Below are 27,533 nucleotides of genomic sequence, written 5' to 3'. Positions count from 1 at the left end.
CCAGCTCAGGATTGAAAGTTCTATAAAATTCGACTGGCAACCCTTCCAGACCTGGTGATTTGCCCGTATTAAGCTGATCAATAACAAGTAGTATCTCTGCCTCACTAATCGGCTGATCTAGGGCTGGTGCATGCTCCATAGCCAATTTTTGCAATTTAATTTTCCTAAAGAAATCCTCCAAATTGGCCTCTGATGGAAATTGAGTTTCAGTATACAAAAACTTACAGAAACTCTGAAAACATACACATATCTCTTCCCTCTTCACCACTGTTGCACCTTGTTCATCTACTATTCTTTGGACATACGTGCTATCCACTATGCCTTTTACCTTATTAGCCTTTCTTCCTGACCTGCGAGGACAGGAGAATCCTTATATGGGCTTGCAGTGGCTGGGAAAGCTTAGGCTTTTGCGGGCTACTGCAGGGTCATGTGTGTTTGCTGCTACCAAGTGGGTTGGGACTGTCTGGTCCCAATCTACAAACTGGTTTCAGTGTATTTTAATGGTATGCATTAGCTGTGCAACCAGTGGTCTTGATTGGACCATTGCTGGGGTGTATGTGTGCTAGATCTTTGATGGGCTAGAGGGAGTTTTCAGTGCTTACCTGCTTTTTGAATAAGAAACTGACCCATGCACCCATTTTTCAGAGATCCCGGAAGAAGCCTGAAAGAGCCAAGTGTTCTGTCTAACTGCAAGACTTGTAAGGAGAACGTGGACCCTTTGGAAGAAAGCCTGGTGACAAAAATGTTGCTGCTGTCCTGGAAGAGCACTGTCTTGTAGGTGATCTTCAGAAGTCCTGCGAAGGAGGTGCAACCCTTGGAGTGGAGGGAACATCCATTCTTGACGTCCACTCAAAGGCCTGCAAAGAAGAGCCCTCAGAAGTGACCCTGGATCACTTAGTGGCTGTCCAGCTCAGAGTCTGGGCTACTGTGCTGCAGATGTCGCCGTTTCCCCACTCCCCCCTCATCTTAACCTATTCCCTTACCCCTCCCCATATATTTATTTCATTTGACCGAAAAAAAGATCAAAAAAATTCAGTCAAATCGAAAAGGTAAAATGGTTTTCGATCAAGTATGCTAATAAATACCATCAGAAGACCTGTCAAGTCCTAAGAAGAACCGGAGTAAGGGGTGAGTTGTAACGGGAGTTACCTGAACCCCCATCTCCCTTTTAAAAGTTTGGTAACTTTTAGAAACATGTATAACAGTTTGGGTTGGTCATTGCTTGATCATGCAAGCATTCCGAAAAGTGGGGTACATTTATTAGCTAGAATAACTTGTCCTCTACCCCTTGGAATTCGTCACTGGACCCCAGAAGCCCTTCACTAACTTTTTCCAGTCTCACAAAACTGTGTGGAACTTTGGTGAACTTTTGGGCACAAGGGCCCATACATCTTAGGGATGGAAATTAAAAATGAGTGTTGTATCTCTGTGGTTCTGTAGTGCTGCATATTAATAATTATCTTCCTTTGCAGAGATTTATTTATTTTGCCCTACTCCAGTTATTGTATATATGTATCTTTTATTTAGCTTTGGGTGATAATATTACAAACAAGTCCCAACAGGGGTGTCATGGCATTTGGTTCAGGGGTGTGGGCCAGGTGGATGGCGATTGATTGGGGGATGGGGATGGCGTTTGGTTTCGGGGTAAGTGTTGGGGAGAATTCTCATAAATGGCTGATTGCCCTTACCTATTGAGTCCCTCAACAGCTTTGCTGGATTTCTAGGGTTTATTTGTTTCACCTGGTAAGAGTGTGAGCCTTTTTCCCACTCTTACATGTGTTTTGCTGTGTGTGTTTTTAACATTTGTGTGATCTTGGGCTCTGAAGCCTCACCTACTCCATGAGCATCATTTTTATGTGTGTTACACAGCACCTTCAGTGCAGTGACACAGGGTTGTCTTTTAGACTTTCCACTGACTCCATTTTTCTGGGACTGACTACTGTCTCCCAGAAACATGTAAAGTTGCCATAAACTTTATGTAGTCTCTTTAAATCACAGACCCAGTACCACCCATTTTACATGGAGTATTGGAAAGGGTTAATTCTTATCCCTTTTTGTCTGTTTCTTTTGGAGCACTGTTTCGCTCCCTTTTCATCAAGACTTGGCTGGTGGCAGTGGTAACTACCCTATTTTTCATACCGCGGTTATCTTCTATAACCATGCTATTGTTTTAGGCTATTTTATTAGCCTCGAACATAAACCCGCTTGACCAAATATATTTTATTTAGGCTCCGGCTGGATTTATTCGCCATTTATTTTTGTTAAAGTCTTTCTCGTGTTCTACTCTGCGCGCCAAACCAGGTTTGGTCCCTTTATTCCCCGTCTTTTCGAAGCCGTCCTTAAGGTGCCTGAAAGTCTGGGTAGGCAGGATGTGAGGGAGGGGTCTTACGACCCCTGCCATGGGTTCCCTTGGTAACCCAAGTCGCACTCCTGTTTGATTGGCTGGGTGACTGTCCTTGCCAGGACAGCCACCCTGCTGTGTGATTGACGGCCAGGCTGTGTGAATGGGGGAAAACTGCATAAAAAGCAGGTATCTGGGACTGGAAAGGCAGAGTCGCTACTGGAACGAAAGAACCAACGAGGAGCTGATGAAAGAGGACCCCTACAACGACTGAACCACCCGGTGAAGCCCTGCTGCAGGTCCGAATCTTCAGAATCCGACGACAGAAGATCCTCCTTCTTCCCTTGAGCTGGTAGGACCAACCAGTTCGCCCAAACTGCAAGCCAGGACCCCACCTCTGGTCGAATTCGCTGTACAGAGCTACAGTGGGCCGGATTGCCAGGAAGGTCAGACCCTGCTTCGGTTTTAAGGAGCGCACCTTTTATTTGTTGTTTCGCTCTGCTGCTGGTTTCTTCCCAGGGTAGTGCAGGACCCTCCAGTCTTCCCTACTTCTTGTCGGTCCGACAGTCGCTTCAGAACCATGAGCCTACAGGAACTACCAGGAACCTTCGCCTCACCTACAGCTTCTACTTTTTAAGGTACTGTGCAAATCCGGTTGTTCCTTTCGTTCAAACGCAGTGAAAGTGTTTGAAATATTTCTCCAATCCGAGGGCTTGTCCTTCTCTTCTCTTTGAACTAACTTTTCTGCCAACCAACCTTGTCCGGAATCCGTGGCACAAACTTTACTGCCAACTACCCTGAACCGTGTGATCTTGAGCAAAAGACTTTTGACCCATTGACTTGGCCCTAAGCCTTTTATACCTGATTCTATCACTGTAGTTCCTCTTGCTCAATTGCCCCGAGTACTTACCTGTTGGTGTGGTTCAATTTCTATTAACTTTGTCTTTCCCTCCATTTTAAATTGCTGTAGTGCCATTTTGCTCCCACTTCATTTTGTGAGCTTAACTTGTCTGGAACTTATTGGGAGTGGTGTGGTGTATTAAGATTGTGATTTTTAAACTGCTTTATGATAGTGAAATGTTATATAACTAAAGAGTAAATAAATGTATATTCTTTTACTTGGAAACCTTGAGTCAGTGTTTGTTTGAATCATAGCAATTGCTGTCCTTTGTGTAACTATTTGATACTGCTCACTTGCTCTTGAGATAAGTCTGGCTGCTCAGCCATCGCTATCACTTTTCTCTGTAGTACAGGCTTGTACCAAAGGTGAATTTGTACTGTCACTTGTAGTCTTAATTGTGTGTGGTGGTGGGGTTTCCTAGGGAATGGCTTTTGTTCCGAGGGTTGGGGGCCATGGAGCATGGCGTTTGCTTGGGAGTGGGGGGTCATGGGCATGGCGTTTCATGAGTTACAGGAGACTTGTGTTGGGTAGACACACGACTGATTGGTTGGGGGCTGGAGTCAGTGATGCAACCATCTGCCTCTGCAGGCTCCAATTAGCATACATGCCAACCTTTGTGTTTTTGTAGAGGAACTCCTGAATGTTTCATCAAAAGATTTGCCTTATTTCATATGTAGTCATGTGGAATGATGCATTGAGAGCCCAACAGGGAGCTGGGTTTAATCTACCCAGAGTTATTCGACAATCCGGAAACAGTTAGTGGCTGTCCTGCCCATCATTGGTTATTTTCCGACCTAGAATATATTTATTTGTACATGGAACAAGTTCTCAACCAGCTATCTATGTCGATGAAAGAAGTATCAAGTTTGGTGACATTTACATACCATTTTAATTGCCCTGAAGATGTGTTTTCGACCATGCCCTGTCAAGGTCGAAAACACCTATTGGCTGATTCACAGATGTATTTTTTTACTCAATAAAAACATATGTATTAAGGAAACATTAGTCCCTGATAATTGGAGATCAAGCCCTCAATATTTTGAATACTCCTGAGGACTAAGCCCAGGTTGACAGACAACCCCTTGCATTATTTCATATATATTTTAACTTTTTACCGCTTAAATATTCCCCTCACAAGTAGGTCAAAGGGTAACTTCAATTCTCCCTATTTCTGACCGAAAATCTCCTGCATGGATGATGTGAAGTTTTAACATGTATGTTTTAGAAATGTATACGTGCTGCATACCCCATATCATTCAGGAGATGTGCCTCAAATTCAGTTTGTTTTCTTTGAAGTCTGGGGCTAGTAGCCATTGTGACGAATTGGCTTGTGCCCTGCAGGAGTACAAGGATGAGAACAGGCTAAAGCGCCTAATCAGTACTCACACTCCAAGAGTGCTCACAGTCATAAAGCTAAAGCAAACACAGTTAAGAAATACACCTCCTACGCCTTTTGTGGACAACTGGGCCAATGAAGGCCATGCAAGAGGGGTGTATGGCGAGCCAGAAGAAGGAGTCAGAAGACAATGCCATGATTTAATGTGTTTTATTTAAATAAAAGGAAAACGCCTATCTTACCCTATTTCTACGAGGGAAATTCCCTACCTAAAAACAAATGGCACTTGTTAAAGTCCAACAAAAAGTCTTCCATCCAAATCTGAACTCTAAACTAGCCTTGCCACTTAGAAAAATAAGCAGAAAGGAGGAGACTTAGAACACAGTCTCTAGGTTGGGCTTCTGCCTGACCCAGCATTTAAGCGTTTGCAACAGTTTGCAACAGTTCAAATCATTCTTCCATATGCTTTCTCTTGTAACAGGTTCCTTCTCAGGTTCAGGGTGTGGTGTAGGCACTGGTCTACTCAAATTGTTTCAGTTTTCACAATCCTTTCTGTTTCTTTAGCTTGCATATAAAACAAATGTTCTCATTTACTTCCCCTTGCCCCATTCACCGTCTCCAATTCTCATACCCTTGTGGATTTCCCCAACTGCTATACAGAGATTGGCTGTTGTTCAGATTTATCAGGGAGCCTGTCACTCTGTTTCTAATGCCCCCTTAATCTTGGAGGTTCTTCCAAGTTACAACCAACAAACATGGAGTCCTTCTCTTCTAATCTGTACAGTACGCTTGCTCTGTGAAGCTTTTCAGGCTTCCTTAAACTTGTCATTTCTTTCAACTTGCAGTATTCTTCTTTCCTTTCCCAGCCTCACACCTGGGCTTTGCTCGCCTGGGACTCAAGACACATTCAACCTCATATACTTTCTAGTATCAAAGTGTTCAAACTTTCTTTCCCCAGTTTCATACCAAGGTTTGTTCGTTAAGGACTTTCAAGCACCCATGACCTCATGTGCTCTCTTGCTTCAAACTGTTTATGGGTTTGTTCCCCAGCTTTACACCGGGTGCTTCTTTGGTCGGGACTCTCAGGCTCCTGTGGCCTCTTTAGGATGTCTTAAACTCAATATAGAATATCACTTCCCCTCAACGGTAGCATTTGCTTCCCTGAAACAGCATCCCTAGACAGCTGCCATCTGTCAAACATGGAGCCTGGGGATTTGTTCCTTCCCCACCGGTCTGGTCTCAGCCTCTGTTACTTCCCCGGCCTACAACTGCTTTGTTGCGGTCGCGCCACCAGAAGAAATGAAGGCTTCCCTGTTGCCACCTCTTCCTCTGACTGACTGCTCGGTTGGATTGGATGGCAGCGTTCAGCTAGCCATCAGCTCGCTTCCCACCTCACCGTCGACTCTGCTTTCGGACTTGGCTCTGCCCCTAGAGGACGTTCCTTCAGCAGAGGTGCGTCTCTGCATCAGACTTGCTCTCCACCCAGCGTAGGAGATTCCCTTCCGTCACAGTATTCCAAGTGTTTAAGTACTTCCTTGCAGCAAGGGGGGGGAGGGGGGCAGTGATTTTCTCGTTGATTGCAGTGTCACAAAGGAGACCACCATTACTTTGAGGTAAAAGAAGAGAAATTAAAGCAGTGTCGCTGTTTGGTGGCATGAATATTTAGATAGTCGCTGCATCCATATAAGCGGAAATGCGTTCTGGTCTGGGAAGTCCTTCTCGGACTGGGAGTCCTTGTCCCACAAACGGGAGTCCCTTCCAGTGAGGTCCTGCTTGTCCAAACCCTTAGAGATGGTTTTGCGGAGTCTGTTCACCTCCCTATCCTCACCGGTGGTGGCTCCCCTATGGGGAGAATGGACAGATTGACCAGATCCGTCAGAGGTGTGATTGTGATTCAATATCAAACCAAACAGCAAGGTATACCAGTCCAAAATAAAGGAATGTCCAATCAAGGGTCTATTAAATATATATACTTTAATTAAACACACCAATGCAATAATAACCAAATAGTAAAACACTACAAAAACCCACCCTTGTAGAAAGAACACAGAATATGCAAGACAGTAAAATGCAGCATTCTGGATGATGAGACAGAGGGAGAAAAGGCAATTAAAAAAAACATTTCAAAAAGGCTATTTTCTGAAGTTACAAAAATGGATTAATGTGACCTGCCAGTCTCTAGGGCCCAAAATGAACTGGGATGGAAAAGGCAGTTTTTAGTGGCCCGTCTCAGAGAAATACGCTCCCAGCAACCACGTGGCTGCTGGGAGCCTGTCATAAATTAGGGTCGGGAGCACACTCCTGACACTAATGTATGCAAAGGGGCTGGAAAGTGATTCTTCGTGCTATTGTCTACATCCCCCCCGCCCTTGAAATGCTGATGTCATCTTTGTGAATAAGGTTGTAGAGGTGCAGTTGCATGCCTCTGCAGGAAATCCCGCCTCCTATATGTTGCAAGCCTGAAATTGTGCCATGCCTAACACTAGCAGTTGTGACCATACCACGGCGAGTGTTCGAAAGAAGGTACCCACTGACACCACCCTATCAAATGTATCCCAGAAGAGACGACAATCTGAGGGAGGAACTCCCTGAAGGAGAATGAAAAAAGAGTGAAAGAGGAGCTGGTGACGTCACGAAAGACTAGCGTGACGCCCGGAGAATACTGGCTGAAGAGAATGTATGCACCTTACAGAAACTGATGATGAAGTTAAGAATTGAGTAAACTTTCATATGCGAAAAGAAGATTGCACGTGTCTGAAGCACTGCAGAAAATGCAAGCCATTCAATAACTGTAGAGATGCTGTAACACAAGTAAATTAAGTAATCTTAGAAGCTGGCTATATGTAGTGAATAGACTGCAGGCGAAACCACCATTTTATAGAAACTGGACATTAGTGTTATGAAATTAGTAAGCCAGAACCAGTGATGAGGAAAATCTGAATTGTGTCGCAGCAAGAATATGCTGAGATTGTGGAAACGAATGGCGACGCTGCCTGGCCTGGTGTCAAAGCTGAAGCAATCAGGGCTGGTTATCTATTCTTAAAGGCAGTGAACGTGAAAAGCTGAATCTTCCCTTGTTAAGGTGCAAAGAAAGAACACCAAGTGTGCCAAGTTCTATTAATTTAAGACATTTAAATGCTGCAAAATGGACCAAATCGTGGTCTGCTGTCACGTGAGCGGAGGATGGAAATAGAGTTGCGCATGGAGTTCTAGAACAATGATAGCGAGTGCTCTCACTCCCATATATTCCCAGATACAAGGATATTTTGCAAGGCCAAGTTCAAAGACAATCTTCATGGCAGAAGGCATGGGAGATGAGAGATATTGGGCTAATTGGGTGGGCAGGTAAAGTCAAGTCCACCTCCTGATAGCTGGGTCTGAGCTTGCGTGCTGCTAAGTGAACTGAATGTTCCAGAGATAGCACGAGCGTGCCAACCAATTATAGAAGGCTGTATAATGAAGGGCCTTATTGAGCATTAATGATATACTGTGTACTTAATAGTGCTGAAGATGACATGTTTTAGAGATAGGCATGAGTTGTCCAGTAGACAGCCTATCACAATCCCAACCCCTTATTGAAAGTATACTTAGATGTTCCCCTTGAACCTATTACAACCCCTCATAGGTTTCTTTTATTTGCCACTTAGTATGACGTCACGTCTGATGGATTTTCTAAATATAAAGATGTTTTTATGAGAAATGCATTGAGAGCTCGAGCAAACGTCTCTTGTTGTCCATTGTAACTCCCTGTTTTAGATAATTGTTAATAAAACAGCACCTTTGCCATCTTCCTGAGTTGGTTTGGTTATTTGGTGTCTGAGTTATTATACATCCCCATCCACTGCATGCACGATACCCAAATGGCCATACGCTCCAGGTGACATGAGAATTTTGTCTAGGAGCACAAATGATAGGAGTGCATTATCTGCACTATTTTCATTTGCGCTCATATTTGCTAATCTTGCCCCTTGTATTTAAATATGCTTAATAGCTTGTATATGATCACAGAACAGGTTTACTGGTCTGCACAGCTTAATCAACCCCCTCGCCTTCCTCTTCTGTATTAGCCCTGCCTTCTACAGGTCCAGCTGAACCAGAGGGACTGGTTGCTCGCTATGTAAAAGTGGAAAAGTCATTCTTCATTTATCTTGCCCCTCTTTTTGGGAAAATTGTTGTGTCAACAAGCTTAGTTTTGCGAGTGACAGTCATTGATCGCAGTGAGCATAGCACCTGGGCTGTTTATTCGTATTTTCTTGGCTCAACTGTTTTAAGGGTGTTAAGAGGGCTATCCTTGTCAATATTCTTCGAAATATATTTGTGTATACTGGGTAACCATTGTTTTCCTCAAGCATGTGACAATTCACTCTCGTCCCTTTGAGCTGAAGGTGGCTCATTGAGGCAGAGAACATGCCTGGTAGAAGTCCATACTGTTCTCAGAATGAATTCCATCCTGCAAACTCCAAGTGGCACACAGATCTCTGCAGCAGAAGCTCACACTGTCTAAGTAGGTTTGCAGCATTAAAACAGAATGGTGTAGATAGTGCTGCTCCACACTGTCCCCGCTACTGCCCTCACTCAATGCACTGAAGAGTGTGGATCGGGGAACATGTAAAGGGTGGAAGCAAGAGTGCCTACATCCATCACTAACTTTTCAGGATATGTATGGCAGTAGTCATTTTGCAAAAATTACTTTTCTATGTAGAAGCTTCCAATGGTGCACTTGTACAGGGATCCATATTTGTGCTCAGTCAATGTTCGTTTTAAAGGTGGGATTTGTAAGGCGCAGCTTTGCCACTTAAACATTGCAAATGGCTGCTGTAGTAGGGCCAGGCATTCCCTGCATTCACCATCTTAATAGCAGGTTTAATATGCTATGCAACCCGCTATTCTTGAAGCAAGTATCCATCAATAAGTGCATAAAAAGATATCTCAGAGAGGTTATGTTCTTCATCTGATGATGTTCTTTTGTTGCAACTAGCCTTGTGTCTAAAATGTATATGATTTTTAGATACGCTAGACGTAGACCGTCGTAGTGGAAGCAGAACACTGGAGTTCCTATCTTGCCCGAAGTATCATTGAAACCGCCCTTTACAGTTGGTACTCAATCTCTGTGCTCAGGCCACAGTGTGCATTGCGTTGCATCACTGTTTGTACTCCAAAGATGTCCCTGCAGAAAATGTCAGTTTAAGGTTGCAGGGACTGAAGTTTTTTCCCATTGAGTCCAAACCTAATGTGTACTCATGCCTTATTTGTCTTAAGTGAATTACAGTACCCAAGGAATATAATATATACGCCGCCACTTTGAAACGAAAACATTCTAGATATCAGGATTTGCATGGGGAAGTGAGAGTAAAGAAAGCAGAGGAGCTAAAAACACAGCTGATTATGCAACAAGGTGTTTTTGAGCAGAAAATAAAAAGAATCTGAATGTGCCAATTTAGCTGGTTATAAAGTTGCTCAGCTTATTGCAAGGTCAGCACGGCCTTTTACAGATGGGGATTTAGTAAATACCTGCGTTATGGAGATTTGTGAGGGCGTGTGTAAGGAAAAAAAAAGATGCTTTTACAAATGTTCCCCTTTCAAGGATGAGTATTCAGCAGCGTATAACTGAAAATGCAATGTAAGGACATCAAATTCTTTGCAGCGGCCCTTGGTGAGAGCATAGATGCCAGTGACACAGTCCAGCTCTTAATTTACATTTGTGGAGTCAATACCAAATTCACTGGCTACCCTGGTATCTTTGCATAGCAGAACTACTGGTGATGATATTTTTATGTTTTTCAAAAAGTCAATCAATAACGTAAATTTGCCATGTGTGAGGAACTCATGGTGACGATTAAGACAGACACACATGATCACAGTTCAAGGGTTTTTATTGAACAATTAATGCTGTATGCAATGCCTAATTTAAACCTACATCTAAGATGGGAATAAGCGTCAACCATAAAATGAAAAATAAGAAAATAAGGCAGTCCTAGTAGTGTTGTGTCAAAACAAACTGGGCCTAAACTAAGAACCCTATTGCCAAGCTCACAACTAATGCAAAAAGGGGTTTGGGCTATTTCTCTAGAAAAGAAAGAAGTGTTCTCAAATAATATGTCAGGATGCAGAAGTCTGGGTCTCACTTCCCCACGTTTTGCACACAGGGTAATATGGGAGCTTGAAGCACAGTACAGTCTCGGGTTTCTCGGCACAAAACGACAGTTCCAATGGCAGGTCGTAGGACACACTCTCGGGTTTGTCTAGCACAAGATAACAGTTCAGCTTTAACCCTCGAGCTTTCGGTAATCCGGGCCATCGATGGACAAGTCTCAATTCACTTGAAAGTCTCTTGCCTTCGAGGACCCGACATGCTCAAACAACATAACAAAAGTTCCTTTAACAAATGAAAGGTATTTTCCAATGTTCACTGGGTCACTATTCACCCCTGGGTCCCCCTCTTCTGGCTGCTGACCTTTCTCAATTGTATTCCAAAATTTCAGATAGGGTGATGCTTTCACCCCTGGGTCCCCCTCTTCTGGGCTGACCCCTTTCAATTGTAATCTCCAAGTTTTCTCTTAAAGTTTGGATGATAGTTTTGCCACTGGATCTACCTCTACTGGGCTTGGACCTCCCTTGACTGTCGGTACTCGGGTGATGGCTTCACCCCTAGATCTCCCTCCGTCGGGCTCGGACCCCTCTTGACTGCTAGTACTTGGGCGATAGCTTAATCTCTCCAGCATCCCTCCGGCAGGTTCACCCTTGCCGTTTCTTTAACTTATACTTTTCTCAATCTGGGTTTCCAACAACTTTTCACCCTTGGATCCCCTGATGCCGGGTTCCGAACCCTCTTGATTCTTAGCCTCCCTTCACCGGGTTTACTGTGGCTCTCGATCAGGATGATAGTGGCTCACCTCTCTTTACTTTCATTGTTCACTTTCTTTATCTTTTATACAGTTCAAAGGTTTTGGGATTCACTTCCCTTTCTTTCAAATCACTTGTAAATAAAAGTCTTGATTATACAGGGATTTTGCTTGACCCTCTGTATGACCACTCTGATCTATTTTGCTGGCCTTCCTACGGCCTTCTGGTACTTGAAGTTTCTTTCATATGGGGCTTGACAAGAGTCTCTCGAGTTAGCACCCCCATGGTGCTGCTTTGCCCCTGTAACTGGTCTCCCCTGTAGACTTTTTACAGTTCAATAGCTTTGGTTCAAAGCTTGCCACTCCTGAGATTGTCACTCAACACAGCCCGGTTCTTATCGGTTGTCCCTTCGACTCTCCGGCTGTGATGAACCTCTTGGCTTCTCTGGAGTCAGGGCCAGTACCATAGCCACATGGGTTTCCTTCACTCCTGCTTATCAGCATAAGCTTGCCCCTTGTACTGTTGACATCGTTTGCAGGACACTTGTGCTATTGTTCGTGGACTTAGGCTCACTTCCACAAAGGTTCTGCGGGTCTGGGTCAAAAAGGGCAAGGTCACTTCTTGCCACTCCCTCGAATCCCACCACCCTTCTCCTCCTCCTGAACTGCTGCGTGGTAGCCGTCCAGTCGTGCTGTCTGCCGTATTCGCCTTTCTCGTACTGTGCTCTCTGGCCCCATCTTTTATCCCTGTGGGGAAAGGAAAGGGCCGTCAGGTGTGTGTGGTTCAGGTTAATTGCCTGACTTCGCCTGATGCTAGGGTTAGGACATATCAAATAAACGTCTTATTACTTCGGGGAAAGGTGTTGGTGTCGGAAAAGGGGAAAGGTAAGATTTCGACATGTTCTGCGTAGTAAGATGGGGATAAGGTGTTATCAGGAATTATAGTCTTTGTATTGAAAAGGGGAGGGGTTGGAGTGTCAAAGTATCCTACGGAACGGGATAGGGAAAGTTTGTGAAATGGACAAGAATGACCGGGATGGAGAACAGAACATAGGGGATTGTGGGAATAGTAATGGTTTGTAATATTAGATTAGGTGTTTGAGACAAAATACCTGGAAAAGAATGTCTGGGGTTGTTTGAATGAGATACAAGCGGGTTAGAGTTCTTAAAGGATGGGTTTTGTATGGAGGGTTTATTGGATCTAGGTAGGAGAGATTTAATAGGAGGCGGGAGGCAGATGTACACCTATGAAGGCCTCAGGGATCTTGCCTTCTTCCTCCCTGGTACAGTACCATGCCTCACCTTGAATAATCTCCCAAGCATAACCGCAGTCTCCCTCACCCAGGTCATCCGCCCCCACTGGTCCACCCCCAGGAAATGGATCCAACAGTGATGGCCGTGTCCTGACCACCTGGATAAGTGCTTCCTTAAAGTTTCTCACACATGCCAGGATTGGAGAACAAAATAGTTTTATTGGCTACTTGAAAGGACAATTGGGTGAGGAGGCTGTCCATTTGAAAGACTATCATTGTATTATACATCAGGAGGTATTCTGTCCAAACATTTGCAATTCACAGAAGTCATCGGCTTCATTGTGAAAACAGTTAATTTTATCCATGCAAGTTCTTTAAGCCACAGATTGTTTCAGGCATTTTTAGAAATGCAAAGGCAGATTGTGGTGATGTTCTATATCGCACAGATGTTCATTGGCTTAGTCGTGGCAATATTCTGAAGTGATTCTTTGATTAAAAAGGAACAGACATTTCTGTCATGTAAGATATTGGCTGGGTAGCCGACTTTGCTTTTCTGACAGATCTGACAGGCTATTTTAATTACTTAAATTTAAAGTTGCAAGGAAGCTAAAATCTCATCTCTGATCTGTGTGAGGCAGTTTGTGCTTTTAAAATAAAGTTAAAACCTCTGGCAGCCCAACTGGAAAAAGGGATGCTGGTTTTCTTACCCGCATGTGCAGAGGCTTTCCCCCCAAGAGTAGTATGTAAAATGGCATCGGTATGTGAGGAACCGGACCTAATTGCTAGTTGTTTTTGGGAATCGGTTCACACAATTTAAATCCTAAGGAGCCTTTTAAAACTTTTTTGCAGACCCATTCTCTGCTGATGTTAAAAATGGGCCACCTGACCTTTAGCTCAAAGTGATTAAACTTCAGTGCCCTAATAAAAAATTAAAACAAATTAAAAGATGCCTTTATTAGACTTTTACAAATCTCTGAACACTCTTCATTAAAGATGGTGTCCATGTTTGGCAGTACCAACATTTGCAAGCAGGTTTTTCTCAGTTGAAATTACATAAATCCAGTCTAAGGACAAGACTCACTGGCCACCATTTCCATGCCATTCTGAGAGCAGGCACAAGTTCACTGGAGGGGGGGGGGGGGGGAATCCAGAAATTGACATCTAAAAAACACTGCAATGTTTCTCACTGATCAAGTATGTGGGGTTCAGTGGTTCATCTTCTACTTCAATAAAGAAACTGCATTTCCCAATCCTCATGGTTCATTTCTCCGCTGTGCAAGTGGCAGAGCTTGTGCCTTGCAAATCTAAAGCAACATAATGTGTAAAATGTTTGAGCGCAGTGTTTCTCCTGAATGATTTGCCTACTTTGTCTGCTATTGCCTTACTTGTGTAATGTAAGACAGAATGTTACCAACATGTCCTTATGAAACAAATGATAAAAATTGAAAATGTCTACTACAAAATGTAAGTTTGAAATAGAATAAAGACAGGTACGCATCAAAATATATTTTTTCCACGCGTTTAATAAAAATTGGGGGTTGAAAAAGGCTCCTGACACATCCTCCCCCTGCCCGACTACCGCCCATCTCCACCCACATTTTCCTTTCGGCCCACTATTGGCAGCATGCAAGATACATTCGGCCCTCTGGCAAAATCAATTGTGCACCCTTGTGCTAGGCCATGGTGTCACAGCTGGCAGAATGTTACTTTAGAAAGGTTCACTAGTCCAGGTTGTGTTACAGCCACTCACTCGCTATAGGTGGCTTCACCAGGCCATCTCCAACTCCATGGAGGAAGAATCTGTCCAGAATCACCTCCTGTACTTCGGTCCCTGCAAGAATGCCAACAGAGTACCGCCACACCATCCTGCAAGGAAAAAGCAGCTGGGGCGGCAAAAAATGCCATCGAATGAAGCTCTCAGAAGGGCACGACTCCCTGGATTCTGAAAGTGGGGATGAGTGGCTTCAGGATGCAGTGACAAATGGAGGGGACTCCCACAGTGCACCAGGTCATGGGAAGGAACGCTAGGTTACCACAGAGTGTCTCAGGAAAAGCAGGCAGTCACCCTTCAATGCAAAGCCACAAGGCTTGTTGCGTCCAGGTTGTGGGATGCACGCTGGCCTCAGTCAGAAGGAACCGCTGCAAAACTCGCCAGCCCCCGTCCAGAAGATCATCCCAGAAGGGAGAGGGGCTCCGTCGTGCTCTTAGCTACAGCAAGGGAGATTGCACCTCCGTTACCCATGGAATCAAAGAGCACCATGGGGGTCAAGGGACTTCCTAACTGGGATGAGCATCATGGGGGATCCACCGTGCTCTTAGCTACAGCAAGGGAGATTGCACCTCTGCCACCCATGAATCAAAGAGCACTATGGGAGCAAAGGGACACTCTGACCAGGATTATGGCAAGGAACAGCAGCTGCCACACAGGTACCTGGAGGAGGGGGGGAGTTGGGGTGGAGGGACAGTTGGGGGTAGTTCCACCAGAGCAGCTTATTCAGCACCAGATCTGCTTACTCCATCTCTCAGCGACATAGGTTTTGTGTGCCATCTTGAGAGGGCCGTTTGTCGCAGTAAAGATGTCCTCTCTATTGTGGATTGCGGCAAACACCCCAGTTGCTCACAAAGCCCATCAATCAGGATATCTTAAGGCATCAGAATGTACCCAGCTCAGTGACCGTGGGGGTGTAGTGGGGGGGAGGAGTCACTGGTCTGGTATTGTGGCTCAGTCAGGCCCACCGCCATCTGGAGGCTCTCAGGAAGACACTTTCTACAGAGTCTTGCCAGGCCATGCCCCCTGTGGTGCCTCTTTTTCAGAAACCACAACTTCAGTATCGGGGGAATCAGGCCTGGCACGTTCACAAGCATGCTGCATCTTGTGACTACTCCAGTGATTGCCAGCAGCTGCAGCCCGCAAGAAAGGAGCAGTCGACAGCAGTACCAAAGGAATCCTGTATGCCACCAAAGCCTCTGGCAACAAAGGACATGTTTATGGAAGGAGCTTGGCTGAACCTCAAGAGGATGGACTGTCGGTACGACCCCTGTTGATTAAGCTGAAGCCTGATCAATTCCAAGGTTAGCTTGCCTTGTGCAGAGCATTGCTAAGGTCTTGGTGCCCCCTCTCTGGTACCTTACCAGTTTTCTCTGGTTTGAAAGGGAGCTCCAGACCGAAGGACTGACTGTGGAGTTCACACAAAGCACACAGATGGGCAGAAAGGTCACATGTGTACTTAAAGAGCCAGAGAAGACAGCCCTTGAATGGTCCCCATGAAGCTCACAAACTCGAGGCGTGACCTCCTGCTGGGTACCAAAAGAACCCTCCACTACGCCAGAAACTCTATCAGCCTGATATCAGTTCAGGATGAATCGAGCAGTCCGGTAACTGGCAGTTTTATCAAGTCATTTGATGGACCCTGTGCATAATTGTCAAGCACCTGATCTCACGGGCGCACAATTCCTGAAGGCCTTAATGGTGTTCGGCTCGCTGATCTTTGAGAAAGGTCCAAGTTTGTTTCGCAGAGCAAGTGATGGTAAGGACCTAACCCTTTCTCTCCCTGTGATTGCACACAATCAGGGGTAGCCAGGGCCAGACTCTCCACACCGCTGACATGCCTCCCAGTGCTAGCATGGTGAAGAGACAGTGCAAGGACTGATCTTGCATGTGCTGATGATTCTTGCGGCATGTGGACCACCATTCAGGAAAGGGAGACAAAGAGCTGCAGCAGGCCCAGGGATCAGACTGGACAAATGTAAGTAGGCAGGATATAGAGTAGAATAAGGCAAACTGGCTGCAAGGTAGGCTGGGCAATGAAAAGCTGGAGAAGGGAGTATGGACAAAGACATGTTGCAGGAGAGCAAGGCAGGCTGACGAGCTGCAGGAGGGAGGTAGGGTAAAGACAAACTACAGGAGAGGGAGGCATGGCAATGACCGGCTGCAGGAGAGCAAGGCAGGTTGACACGCTGAAAAAATAGGATGAGAGACAGACAGGGTCACAGAGAGCATTGGGATGCACTCCTCTGCTGGACCGATTGACTTTTATGGAACATCGCAGTCACAACGAGACTGTTGGACCATGACACATTGCCATGGAGACCGGGCGTGACGATGTAATGATGCCGTGAGCGTCAGCATCATTGTGCACCATCATGTTGGCGCGCAGAGGAATCGGGCGACGCTGCAGGGTCGCAGCCCTATCGGGAGGCCGCAGGGCCCTTCGGGGATGTCGCCAGCGTGGGTACAGACACCAGCCCCTATCAGGTAAGGGTTTGCACGGGGAGCGTGTAACAATAATGAAGTATATCCACACCAGGGTTCATTACACAAGGATTTTAAGAAACTGCCACGATTTAGATGCGCACTTATAGATGCTATGTTCTGCATGTATAGCTGATCTCCGTCGGAAGGCAGGAGTGAAATGGAAAAAGAACACTGTCTAAGGATTTCTTAAATAGATTCATATTTCTAGTGACCAACAACAGAATAATTTCCAATAGCGCAGACTTCAGGGTCCGCTATTCCCAGTGCATTGGGATGCTGGCATGAGACATTACTGGAACTCTTGGTGAAATATCAACAAAGAAAATCTGGAATGTGTGACAAGGCCGACTTACAAGCAGCGTCAGGGAAGGGAGGCAAGTCCACCCCAAACATTCCCTGGTTCCTAAGAAGCTTTTTCCCTTTCCTTGCCAAAGTTGCTGCCAACAAAGGGGGGAGGGATTACAAGCCCTTTTCTGAAGCCTCCCTAAGCACTTCTCTTACCACACCCCCTTGAGCCAGGTAAGTGATTGTACAGGGCGAGTATCCAATCGTTGGAGCAGAAAGGTGCATGTGACTTGTGTGGTGTGGGTTAGTTGGGTGAGGACAGGCGGTGGAGAAGAATGTCCAAGAGACCAGAGGAGGCGAAAGCAGAAAGCAGTGCAGAAACTATTGGTGAGAGGGGGTCTGTGGTTGTGTGAGAGAGAAGAGTGGAGCAGAGGTAGTGGCGCTAGTAGAAATTGTGAGTAAATATTTTGTATTTCGAATTTATTTTGTATTTATTTTTCATTTATATAGCGAATTACTCCAAGGTGCTGTACAAAACCAATTTTACAGTACAAATGAATGAAAATAGTAGTACAATAGACAAGAATTAAAAACTACAATGAGATTTAAAAAAATGAAATCCAGACCATACCAAGCGCGGAGTATCTCAAAAAACTTATTTTATAATCGTTAAAGACGGAGTCTGCCACAAGAGGTGCTATGAGTGGGAAGCCTTTGAAGGGATTCTTTAAGTGTATGAATTGCACAAAGTGTAAACATGCTTTGAATAGTGTACAAAACTATGTTACAGGGGGTAACCAACACATGCAAATACGTGACTTCATTAATTGTAGAACGAAATATGAACTAAATATGTCACTTATATAGTAATTTGTGTATGCAACTATCTATATGTAGGATCAACTATAAGATAATTGAGATTTCGTACTAGGGAACATTTGAATATGGCCACCAATCCGGAGAGAAGTCTGCCAATACAGGGCCACTGTGCTCTGGAACACCAGATGGACAACAAAGATCAGATGAAATTCATTGGAGTCAAACATATACATCCAAATGCAAGACTGGGGGATCGCGAAATGAGCTTCAGACAGGAAGAGGCTAAACTGATATGTAAATTAAAATGTTCCACACTCGGATTAAACAAGGATACAGAAATGCAAACCTTTATATGAAGTAGGAGGAGTGAAGATTACTTGGTTGAATGTTTAACTCACTTTGTTTCTTGATCTGCACAAGGGGCACTGTATGTACTTGCAATGATATGATTTCATAGACTCACTTGGCATAAATACTATTTATTATGTCCTGTGGGGCCATTTTCACTGCTGTTGATTGGCACCTCGAACTGGACACCAGTATAGTCTGTCACTAGAAGTTAAATGGTGATTTATCAAAATACTTTACGCATCTGACGATATCAATTAATCAGAATTATAACAATTTTGAAATAACGCAAAAATGCTTCGGGCCATGGTTAAGTATGGGGTTACCATAAACCAATGTATAGTGGTCATATTTCTTATATACATAGTTGGACTGTCCAAGTATAGCAGGAGAGATATAACACTAATGATCACTTGGAATCAAGAGAATTAAATATAAATGAGCATATTAATGTTCACAATTGGATAATGCACATACAACAGAGTGAGGGAATTATGTGAAAACATACAATAATTGGAACAATGAGAAAGCCTTAAAAATGATGCCAAAATACACTGAATATAACATGAGACTTCAATGAAGTTTTATTTAAACTAATGAGGAGTATGAATTTAGTGTAAATGGATACAATTAAGTTTGCATTGACCTGTGTGCGGATGCTACCGTGCACCATTTCACGGCAATTAAAATGGCGGAATGATGCGATGACGTCATGAAATGTATGACATAATAGCATCAGGGATGTCACAACCGTGACACTATAAAAAATAATAAACAAGATGGCGCCAGAGCTCCTGAATCCGGGACGGGGCTGCAAACTAAGCTGAAACATTGCGCAAAATCACAGATGAGTTTGGAAGGAAAGATAGCCTATCCAATTATTATTATTATCATTTTTTGGGGGATTTGTAAAGTGCACTACAGTCCAAGGGCATCGAGGCGCTGTTGCAAGAAAGTGACTTAGTTACAGGTAAGAAGGCTTGCTCATGGGTTGCAGAGAGCAAAACCTAACATAGTGAAGTGAGCAGGTACATTGTTGATTTTTGTGTTGCATAAATCATAAAATAGCAGAGAGGTTGCCGTGCAGGGTTGCAATGAAAGCAGCAGAAAGAGGGGCAACAGAGGCAAGCAGGCCCCTTTATACAAACAGCAGCGTTTTAATGTCTTTCCGTAAGGCTGTGTGTGATTCAGTGCTCCTCAAGTGCGGTGGTAGGGCGTTCCATTGAGTTGCGGCAATGAAAGGGAAGCTGGATCCTCCTGTGGGGGTCCTAAGCGTTTTAAGAATGGTGCTCAGGTTAGTGTAGGCACTTCTGGTCGGTCTGTCTGTGGTGGGTTTAACAAATCTCTGGGAGAGGTAAAGGGGGGCAAGGTTATGGAGACATTTGTATAAGGGTGAGAGTTTTGAAAATGATGAGTTCCTCGATAGGGAGCCAGTGGACTCGTTTCCTGGTAGCTGAGATGTGTTCCCTTTTGGAGATGCCGGTAGCTGCCCGAAGGGCATTGTTTTGGATGACCTGGAGTTTTCTGACATTTTTTGCGGAAGTGCCTGTTAGGAGAGTGTTGCACTAATCCAGCCATACCCGATTATAGCCCTTGCTATGGTGAGGCAGTTCTGTTTAGTCAAGAAGGGTCTGGCTGCATTGAGTAATTTAGAGTGGTATGCCGCAGCAGACGCAATGGAGTTGACTTCTGCTCATTGTAAGGTTGGAATCCAGGAAGACTCCCAGGGTTTTGACCACCTGTGAAACGGGTATTGGAGTATTGTCAAAGGTAAAAGAGCTGTACTTTTCATTGAGTTTCTTTAAGGTTGCCAGAGATCCAATTTTTTTCACCGTTAAGGCAAAGCCAATTTTATGCCATCCAGGTTTGAATTTTGGAGTAAGGGGAGTTTAGCTTTTCTCTGTCTGATTGATAGTCGCCAGTGATGGGGATGAGGACCTGCATGTCATCAGCACAGTTGGTGTACGAGAAGCTGAACACGTCCAGGAAGTTGAATAGAGGCCTCATGAATAGGTTGTAAAGGGTGGGTGAAATGCAGGAGCCCTGTGGGACTCCGCATTTGATCAGATCAGGGTTAGCGCAAGCTTGGTCAGAGAGACTTTTATAACTCTTCCCTGGAGAAAGGATGAAATCCAAGCTGTAGCATTAGGGGAGACATTGGCAGTGGAGAAGAGATGGTGGCAGAGGGTATTACGATCCACCAAGTAAAAAGATGCTGATAAGTCGAGTAGTAGGAAGAGTGCTGCCTTGCCTGCATCTCTGAGATCATCCATCTGATTTTTAAAAGGTCTAAAAGTGCGGTTTCGGTCCCATGGCCGGGACGGAAACCCGACTGGTGTAAACCGAGAAGGTTATTGGCTTTCAAGAAATTTTGGACCTGCAGGTAGGCTGCTTTGTCAAGGAGTTTCAGAAGGAAAGGGCCTGTGGTAATAGGCCAGTAGTTGCCTGGGATGGTTGGGTCGAGTGCAGGTTTCTTCAAGAGCGGGCTTACCCAGGCTTCTTTGAGGCATGCTGGGACAAGCCCAGATTTGAAGGAGGCATTGATAAAGGCTGTAAGGAATGGTGCGAGGGTGGAGGCACAATCCTTTATAAGTTGTGTGGGACTCCTTTTGCAGTTGGAGGGCTTGATTGTTTTAAGGAGGGCGATGACTTCCAGTTCGTTCATTTCCTTAAAGGAAAAGGAGGGGGAGGCACAGGGGGAATTGCAATGGAGGTCAGAGATTTGTTGGCTTAGGGCCTGCTGGTGGGCAATGATTTTGTTTTGCAGGGTGTTAAGCTCGTCAAGCAAGGCAGACCGGATGCTGTTACACCAGTCTTTGTTTTTAGCGGTGGATGGCAGGGTGGGAGCTGGTGATTCCAACTCTCTGAAAATAGCAAATATTTCTTTGGAGCCTGATTTTGCGTTTGCTATCCTAGTGTTCAAAGAGTTGCTCTTGGCTTTGATGATGGCAGCGTTATACTCTTTGGAGATGGTCTTGAATGCTATTTCATTGGAGTTACTTGGCTTAGCTAACCAGGCAGAGTGAACAGCTCTTTTTCTAGTCCGCATTTCGAGAAGTTTGGAGGAACACCAAGTGTTTGTGTGTTTATCCTGCTTATCTTTCCTGAGGGCGAGTGGGGTGATGGCGTCAATCACTAGGGTGATGATGGTGTTGTATGTGGAGGCCAGGGTATCCAGGTCATTGGAAAATGGGGCCTTCAGGGCCGGCAACATAAGGTAAGGTAAAAGCCTATCCTTGGTGAGCCGACGGGAGCTTCTGGAGAAAGCAGGGGGGAGTGAGGAAATTGGCTGAGGTGGCCCTTTGGCAATGTTAAGATTGAAGCAAATGGAGTGGTGGTCTGATCACGGAATAGGTGAAATGGCTGTTATCGTGGGGGGGGGGTGCAGTTGTGGTGGCCGATCCAGTCCAGGGTGCGTCCTTTGATGTGGGTGGGCTCCTTGACTGCTTGTTTGAAACCTAAGGAGGATAAGGATTAGTTGAAGGTGGCAGCATGTGAGTCGGAAGGGTCATTAAGACCAAGGTTGAGATCTCCCAGCAGGATAGCTTTGGTGTCTTTTTTTTTTTTTTTAGATTATCGGAGATGGTGTGTAGGAGGGCATCTTGAAGATCCGTGACTGGCCCAGGTGGTCGGTACACTATGTGGAGGGCAATAGTGCAGTTGGGAGATGGGTTGACTTTGAGGAGCAAGTAGTCACTATTGAAGCCCAATTCTCCTTGCACCTTTTTGATTGGAATGGTCTCCTTCGCTATGAGGGCAACCCCTCCGCCTTTCTGAATGGGACAATCTCACCTCAAGATGGTGAACCCTGAGGGAGGGCTAGGGCAAGGGCTGGTCCAGAAGCTTTGTGAAGTCAGGTTTCGCTAATGATTAGTAGATCAAGGTTATGACTGGTGATGAAATCGTGAATGTCGAGGGCATCGGCTGGGAGCGACCGGGCATTGATAAGGACACAGCTGACAGTGCGTGGACGGGAGTTGCAATGAATAGGGAAGGGCAAGCGATCAGGGGGAGGGCTGGCTTCAGCTGTCGCAGGAGGTGTACTAGGGTCATGAGCAAAGGTATGGGCAACTGGTGTTAACACAGGGGCATCGGTGTAGCAGTTTCACATTGCAAAATTACAGGCACAATTCAATACATCTCTTACAAATTTCTGATACAGAAGCTGTTCATGGCCAATGTGGCTATGGCATTGCATATACTTTGAAGTGGTGAACTGATTCCTGTTTAGGAATACAGAAAATGGCTAATCAACCAACATTATATGTAATGAGTGAATATTATGTCTAGTGAAAAATGATTACATATGAATTGTGCCATTGACACAAACTTTTAAAGTCATGAATCCAAAACATATCTTTTCAGTACAACTTGCGAATTGGAAGATAGAAACCAATCTGAAGACGGCATATCTCATTTACAGATGTACGATTGCTTACTGATTAAAGAATATGATGCCAAACAGGGTACAGGAATTCTATATAAATGAAAAGTATTGATATAAGCATTAGAAGAAGTTAAAAGACATTTATACCAGTCAACAATGACACTCTCAATATAATATAGGCTTTAGGACTTAAACTGTCTGGATCTCAGTGGACTTACCATTCAACATTTTATAAACAAGTACAAGTAGTGTGGTAAGAAGGGGCCTTTACAATTAACCTTATAATAAACTTTAATTTGTCTCATGATTGCTGTGATTTTAAATCTATATACTTTTTGAGTGTGTCCGGTCGATGTGTGGACCAGTAGTGGGTGATCTGGTACCAAAGTCTAATAACGGGGCCAACGAATTAGATGTAGGTTCCCAGATTGATGCAATATGTTATGGATACATGTAATGAGATGGTGTTTGTTTAAACTCAGATTGTAACATGGTAACAGTTATCCCTCATAACCACTCATTACCATGTCTCTCTCGTTTCTTTGTCATTTACAGAATATACTGTGCAAGTTGGTTAACAAATAGGATATACATTTGAGAGTTGTATGAATGGGATGTACGAAAAATAGGGTTAGGGACAATATTGGAACGAAATATGAATGAATGTTTAACAATTATTGTCAAAGAGTATAGCCTGGACAAAGCCCGAACAAAGGGGTGAAACATTAGCATGTGCTCACTAATGAGTTTATGTTGGTTTTTCTTAAAGTTGTCACAATTTGGTACATGCGTGAGAGGCCTTTAAGGTACATGCATCTGATTCATTTATCTTTTTTGATGGTCTTATATAACATGAGTTTTGTATGTGACCAGCGATTTAAAAATATTTTGATGGAAATCATATGATGTTTGGAAACAACCGCCTTTAAGGATTATGAAATCATTTTTTGAGATCCTCAGCGCTTGGTATGGTCTGGATTTCTTTTTTTAAAATCTTTAACACTGGTTGGTTTAAGAGTGTTACAACCACCAGATGACTCATGCAGCAGGGAAGGTGAAGCAGAAACTGTTAGAGTTTTGACTGAAGCACAATTAATACTGTGTAGGGGAGAGCCTAGTCACGTTATCAAACACTTAAAACACTAGTCTTTTTCAATAAAGTGAGATTAAGATACAATTAGGATTGAAGTAAGAAAGTTTTCAAGGCAGCTCGGAAAATGGGATGAGTGAATACATCGTAAAGAGAGAAGAAGAGCATTCCACTGAAGAGAAGCCAACAAAGAAAAAGAGGTGTACCGTGATGATGCACACGGAGGCTGGGGTACAGTTAGAAGAAAGTGAGATTGCGAGCGAAGAGCATGTGAGGGAAAATAAATAGAGTCAAGTGATAGAAGGTGGCAGGAGTAGTAAGAGAAGGACAGAATTGGTAGAGTGGTAGTCGGTAGTAGAGGCGCGAGTAGGGCCCCATATTCCTTGAGGAGGCAGTGGTAGTAGAGAGGTGGTGGCAGTAGCAGAGTAAGGAGAATAGAAGAGGTAGAGCGGCAGGCACAACAGGAGGCTGTGGGGGAAGAGTGAGAGATAGGAGGGAGAAAGAGGGACATAAGTATAGAACAGTTGCGGATACACGTGGTAATAGGAATAGGAGTGAGAAAGGAAGTAATATAGAAGGGTGCAGGTAGAAAGGTGGAGTGAGAGCTTGGAGGGACAGTGACATGGTGGGAAGAGAACAGTGGAAGGGACTAGTACAGCGAACAGTCAGAAGTGAGAGAGTCTGAAAGAAGTGAGGGTGATGCTGGGTGAAAGAATGCACCATTCCCCGTTTCCTGGGACTACTAAGTGGGGATAGGAGAGGGAAAGGTAGAAGTTCACTAAGGAGCCAGGTAGCCAGCGTCTTAGGTTAAACATCTGATGTGTATAGAAGTGAAAGACATATAAGGGTTACCGATCGATGAGCTACTAACGACCCTGGTAGGGATGTCTTGGGGTTTGGAGGCAGGACTCAGGACCAGGGAAGATGAGAGAGGAAAGGGCCCGCCCTAGCGCCAACCCCAAAGGACCGGGAAAGCCCAATGAACTTGAGATCACAAGCCATTCTGACTATTCTTTGTAATAAACACCCTTGGACTTTTCGTAAAGACCCGCGTGATTCTTTGGGATGGGATCTGTGAGAAATCTAAGGGCATTCTCACTTCTAAACCCCTTGGATCCTTTGCACAGGTGGCCCGGGAAAGGCCATCATTCTTGGATCCCCAGCCTGGGGCTGCAGAAGCAAGGGAGGACAACCTGGGTGGAGGGTCCTTGGGGACTGGGAGCAGGGAACCCTTTGACGAAACATGGTATCCCCCTTTCTCTACTGACGACCAACCCAAACCCTCCCGACCTTTATAGGTTATTCTAAGTCGGCTCCCCTTGTTTTCCCACATGTAAACCCTGACAGTACTGAGACAAAGAAGAGGCAACCAAGAGCAATGAAGACTACACCCTTTCACCACTCTGGCCCTGGGACAAGGATGATGCCTGTTAAGAGCGGTGACAGTCCGGCAGGGCTGATTGGACATGTCAAGGGGCAGCCGGTGTATAAAAGGAAACCAGCACACTAGCCAAGAGAGTGACAAGAGCGACAGGATCAGCAGCAGGACAGTCAGTGTAAGCAGCAGGGTAATTTATTTGGAAAACATCCCTAGATGCGGAGGTCGGCAGAAGGAGGAGATCTATGGAAGCGTGACGCAGGAGCTGGGGCTCCCCGTGGAATAAACTGAACATTGTGAAGGGAGCCGTGTGGAGAGGCTGTCCAATTTCTTTGGGGTCAAGGTGCTCCTTTCCCTGTGGCAGGAGTTCGCCACATGAGTGCCTGAGGGGCAGGAATTGGGCCCTGACATCACAAGCAGAAGGCTGTATGATCCATGCTGCTGGGGAAAGCTGTGCACACGACCAGTGAGTTTCTAACAAGTAAGAAACCTGGCGCACAAGCGATTGAACTCTTTTATTCTGACAGAACACTTTGTATCGGAGTGGTCGGGTGTTGAAGACATGTTTTCAAAAGTCTCAGGGGGCTGGGCTTTACAATTAACACAAAGTAAAGCAATATTAAACAACGGGTTGAATTAAAAGTGTGTTACAAATGCAACCCACCTTTATTGAACACCGAACTGAATGAAAACTTTACTAATAATCATAAATTCAGAAATTATTTAAACTCTTTACCACAATATGTTGAATTCTAAACTGAAAACCAATCGTGGGCTGAATCCTAAAATTAATGAAACTTTGAAATCATTGGAACTTTAACATTTGAAACTAAATGAAACTTTGAAGTCAAGTAAAACCATGGAATGTTGCATTCTAAAATCAATAGAATTTTAAACTTGAACCAAATAGAGGCATATTGAACACTAAAGTGTGTGAAAACTATAATACATTAACACAAATAAAAGAGGTTGCAAGTGTGACAAAGGACCCTAAACAAAATCAAGAATCATTTTGTGATACTGAAACTGAGTCTTGGGGAAGGGAACCCTGAGATCTGAAGTATTTTCCGACTTGAGGAAGGGGTCTCAAGGTGTGTTTGTGTTTGGAACGGTCTTACTTGGAACTTGGGGAAGAGAACCCCCGAATATTGGTATAAAACTATAACCTTGAACCTAAGAAAGGTAACTTTAAGACTTTTTTGTTGGAACTTTTTTATAGTAGGGGAAGGGAGCTGAAAGGAAGCTGCAAGCTGGAAGAACCTCAGAACTTTATGTTGGACACTGTTTCTTTGGTTGCTGATATCCCTACACTTTGTATAGATTAGTTGTGATGGCAAGTATAGGTTTTGCACAGACAGACAGATTCTTAAGTTAAACTTTTTGATTCAGACTTCCCTTAGTTTTATTTAGGTGGGGAAATACCACCTTAGCATAGTGCAAGTTAATCATTTTTCTATCCTGACATTTAAGTAAATAAAAGTGTTTGTTTTGAATTCCGAATCTGTTGTCTGTGGTCTTGCTTCATGATGCCTTCACAGACCCCCCTCCCCCCATCACAAATATCACTCAGACATGATTGAGATACCTTAGAGTCAACAGCAGGACCAACATCATGCACAAATATCCATCACACAGACGCAACCCACAGTCAGGCCATAAAGCACAGACATACCACATCTTACCTTGAAGAACGAGCGCTTTATGGCATACAGTCGCTCATCATAGAGGAAGCTGACCAGCAGGTTAATGGAAGGGCGATTGGCTGATGTGTTTTGGATGTGGAGGGTCAGCTTGAAGGTTGGACCAATTCCATGTACCTAGAGAGGATAAAGTGAGTCACTTTGGGTTTAGTCGATCATGCCAGTAAAGCACTACCAATTGACTAGGTTTTGTCCACTATGCTGTGGCAATGCGCTTGATATGCATACAATATTACAATATATGTATAGCATGGGCCTCTTCCAGCCAATTCATTTTATCTTGAACTCCTTGTCTTTTGTTGCACTTACTTCAGTCATCAGGTTTCCTGGCTGCAGAACACCCAATACGAAAGGAGAAATTACTTACCGTAATGATCTTTCTATGGATTCTTCCCCCGCAGATTCCTTATATGATAGATATCCTCAACCAGATGTGCTGCTCGGAAACTTTTTTGACAGGGGGCGTAGTGGACCTCGACTCGGCCGTTGATCGCCGTTCCGTCTTACTCATGCTCGATCGCCGGCTCCGGACGTGACGTCAGGCTTCACATATATACCACGTCACTATGCCCCATACCAGAGTTCCCCTCCTTTTTTC

The 27,533-nt window shown here is 44.5% G+C and overlaps 1 protein-coding gene across 1 annotated transcript in view; it reads right to left on the bottom strand.

The window, feature by feature from the left end:
• The window catches only part of BBS1 (Bardet-Biedl syndrome 1), a 1,034,601-nt gene that overhangs the window by 40,656 nt on the left and 966,412 nt on the right, over window positions 1-27,533 (bottom strand). Inside the window, exon 15 of the mRNA XM_069644936.1 lies at window positions 26,918-27,052. Coding sequence (XP_069501037.1) covers window positions 26,918-27,052 — 135 coding nt within the window. The remainder of the gene's footprint in view (window positions 1-26,917; window positions 27,053-27,533) is intronic.

Source organism: Ambystoma mexicanum, chromosome 2p (assembly GCF_040938575.1).
Source record: "Ambystoma mexicanum isolate Mex_15411 chromosome 2p, UKY_AmexF1_1, whole genome shotgun sequence".
Lineage (NCBI taxonomy): Eukaryota > Metazoa > Chordata > Amphibia > Caudata > Ambystomatidae > Ambystoma > Ambystoma mexicanum.
The sequence above is the reverse complement of the archived record's forward strand: the minus strand, read 5'-3'. Positions and strand labels throughout refer to the sequence as shown.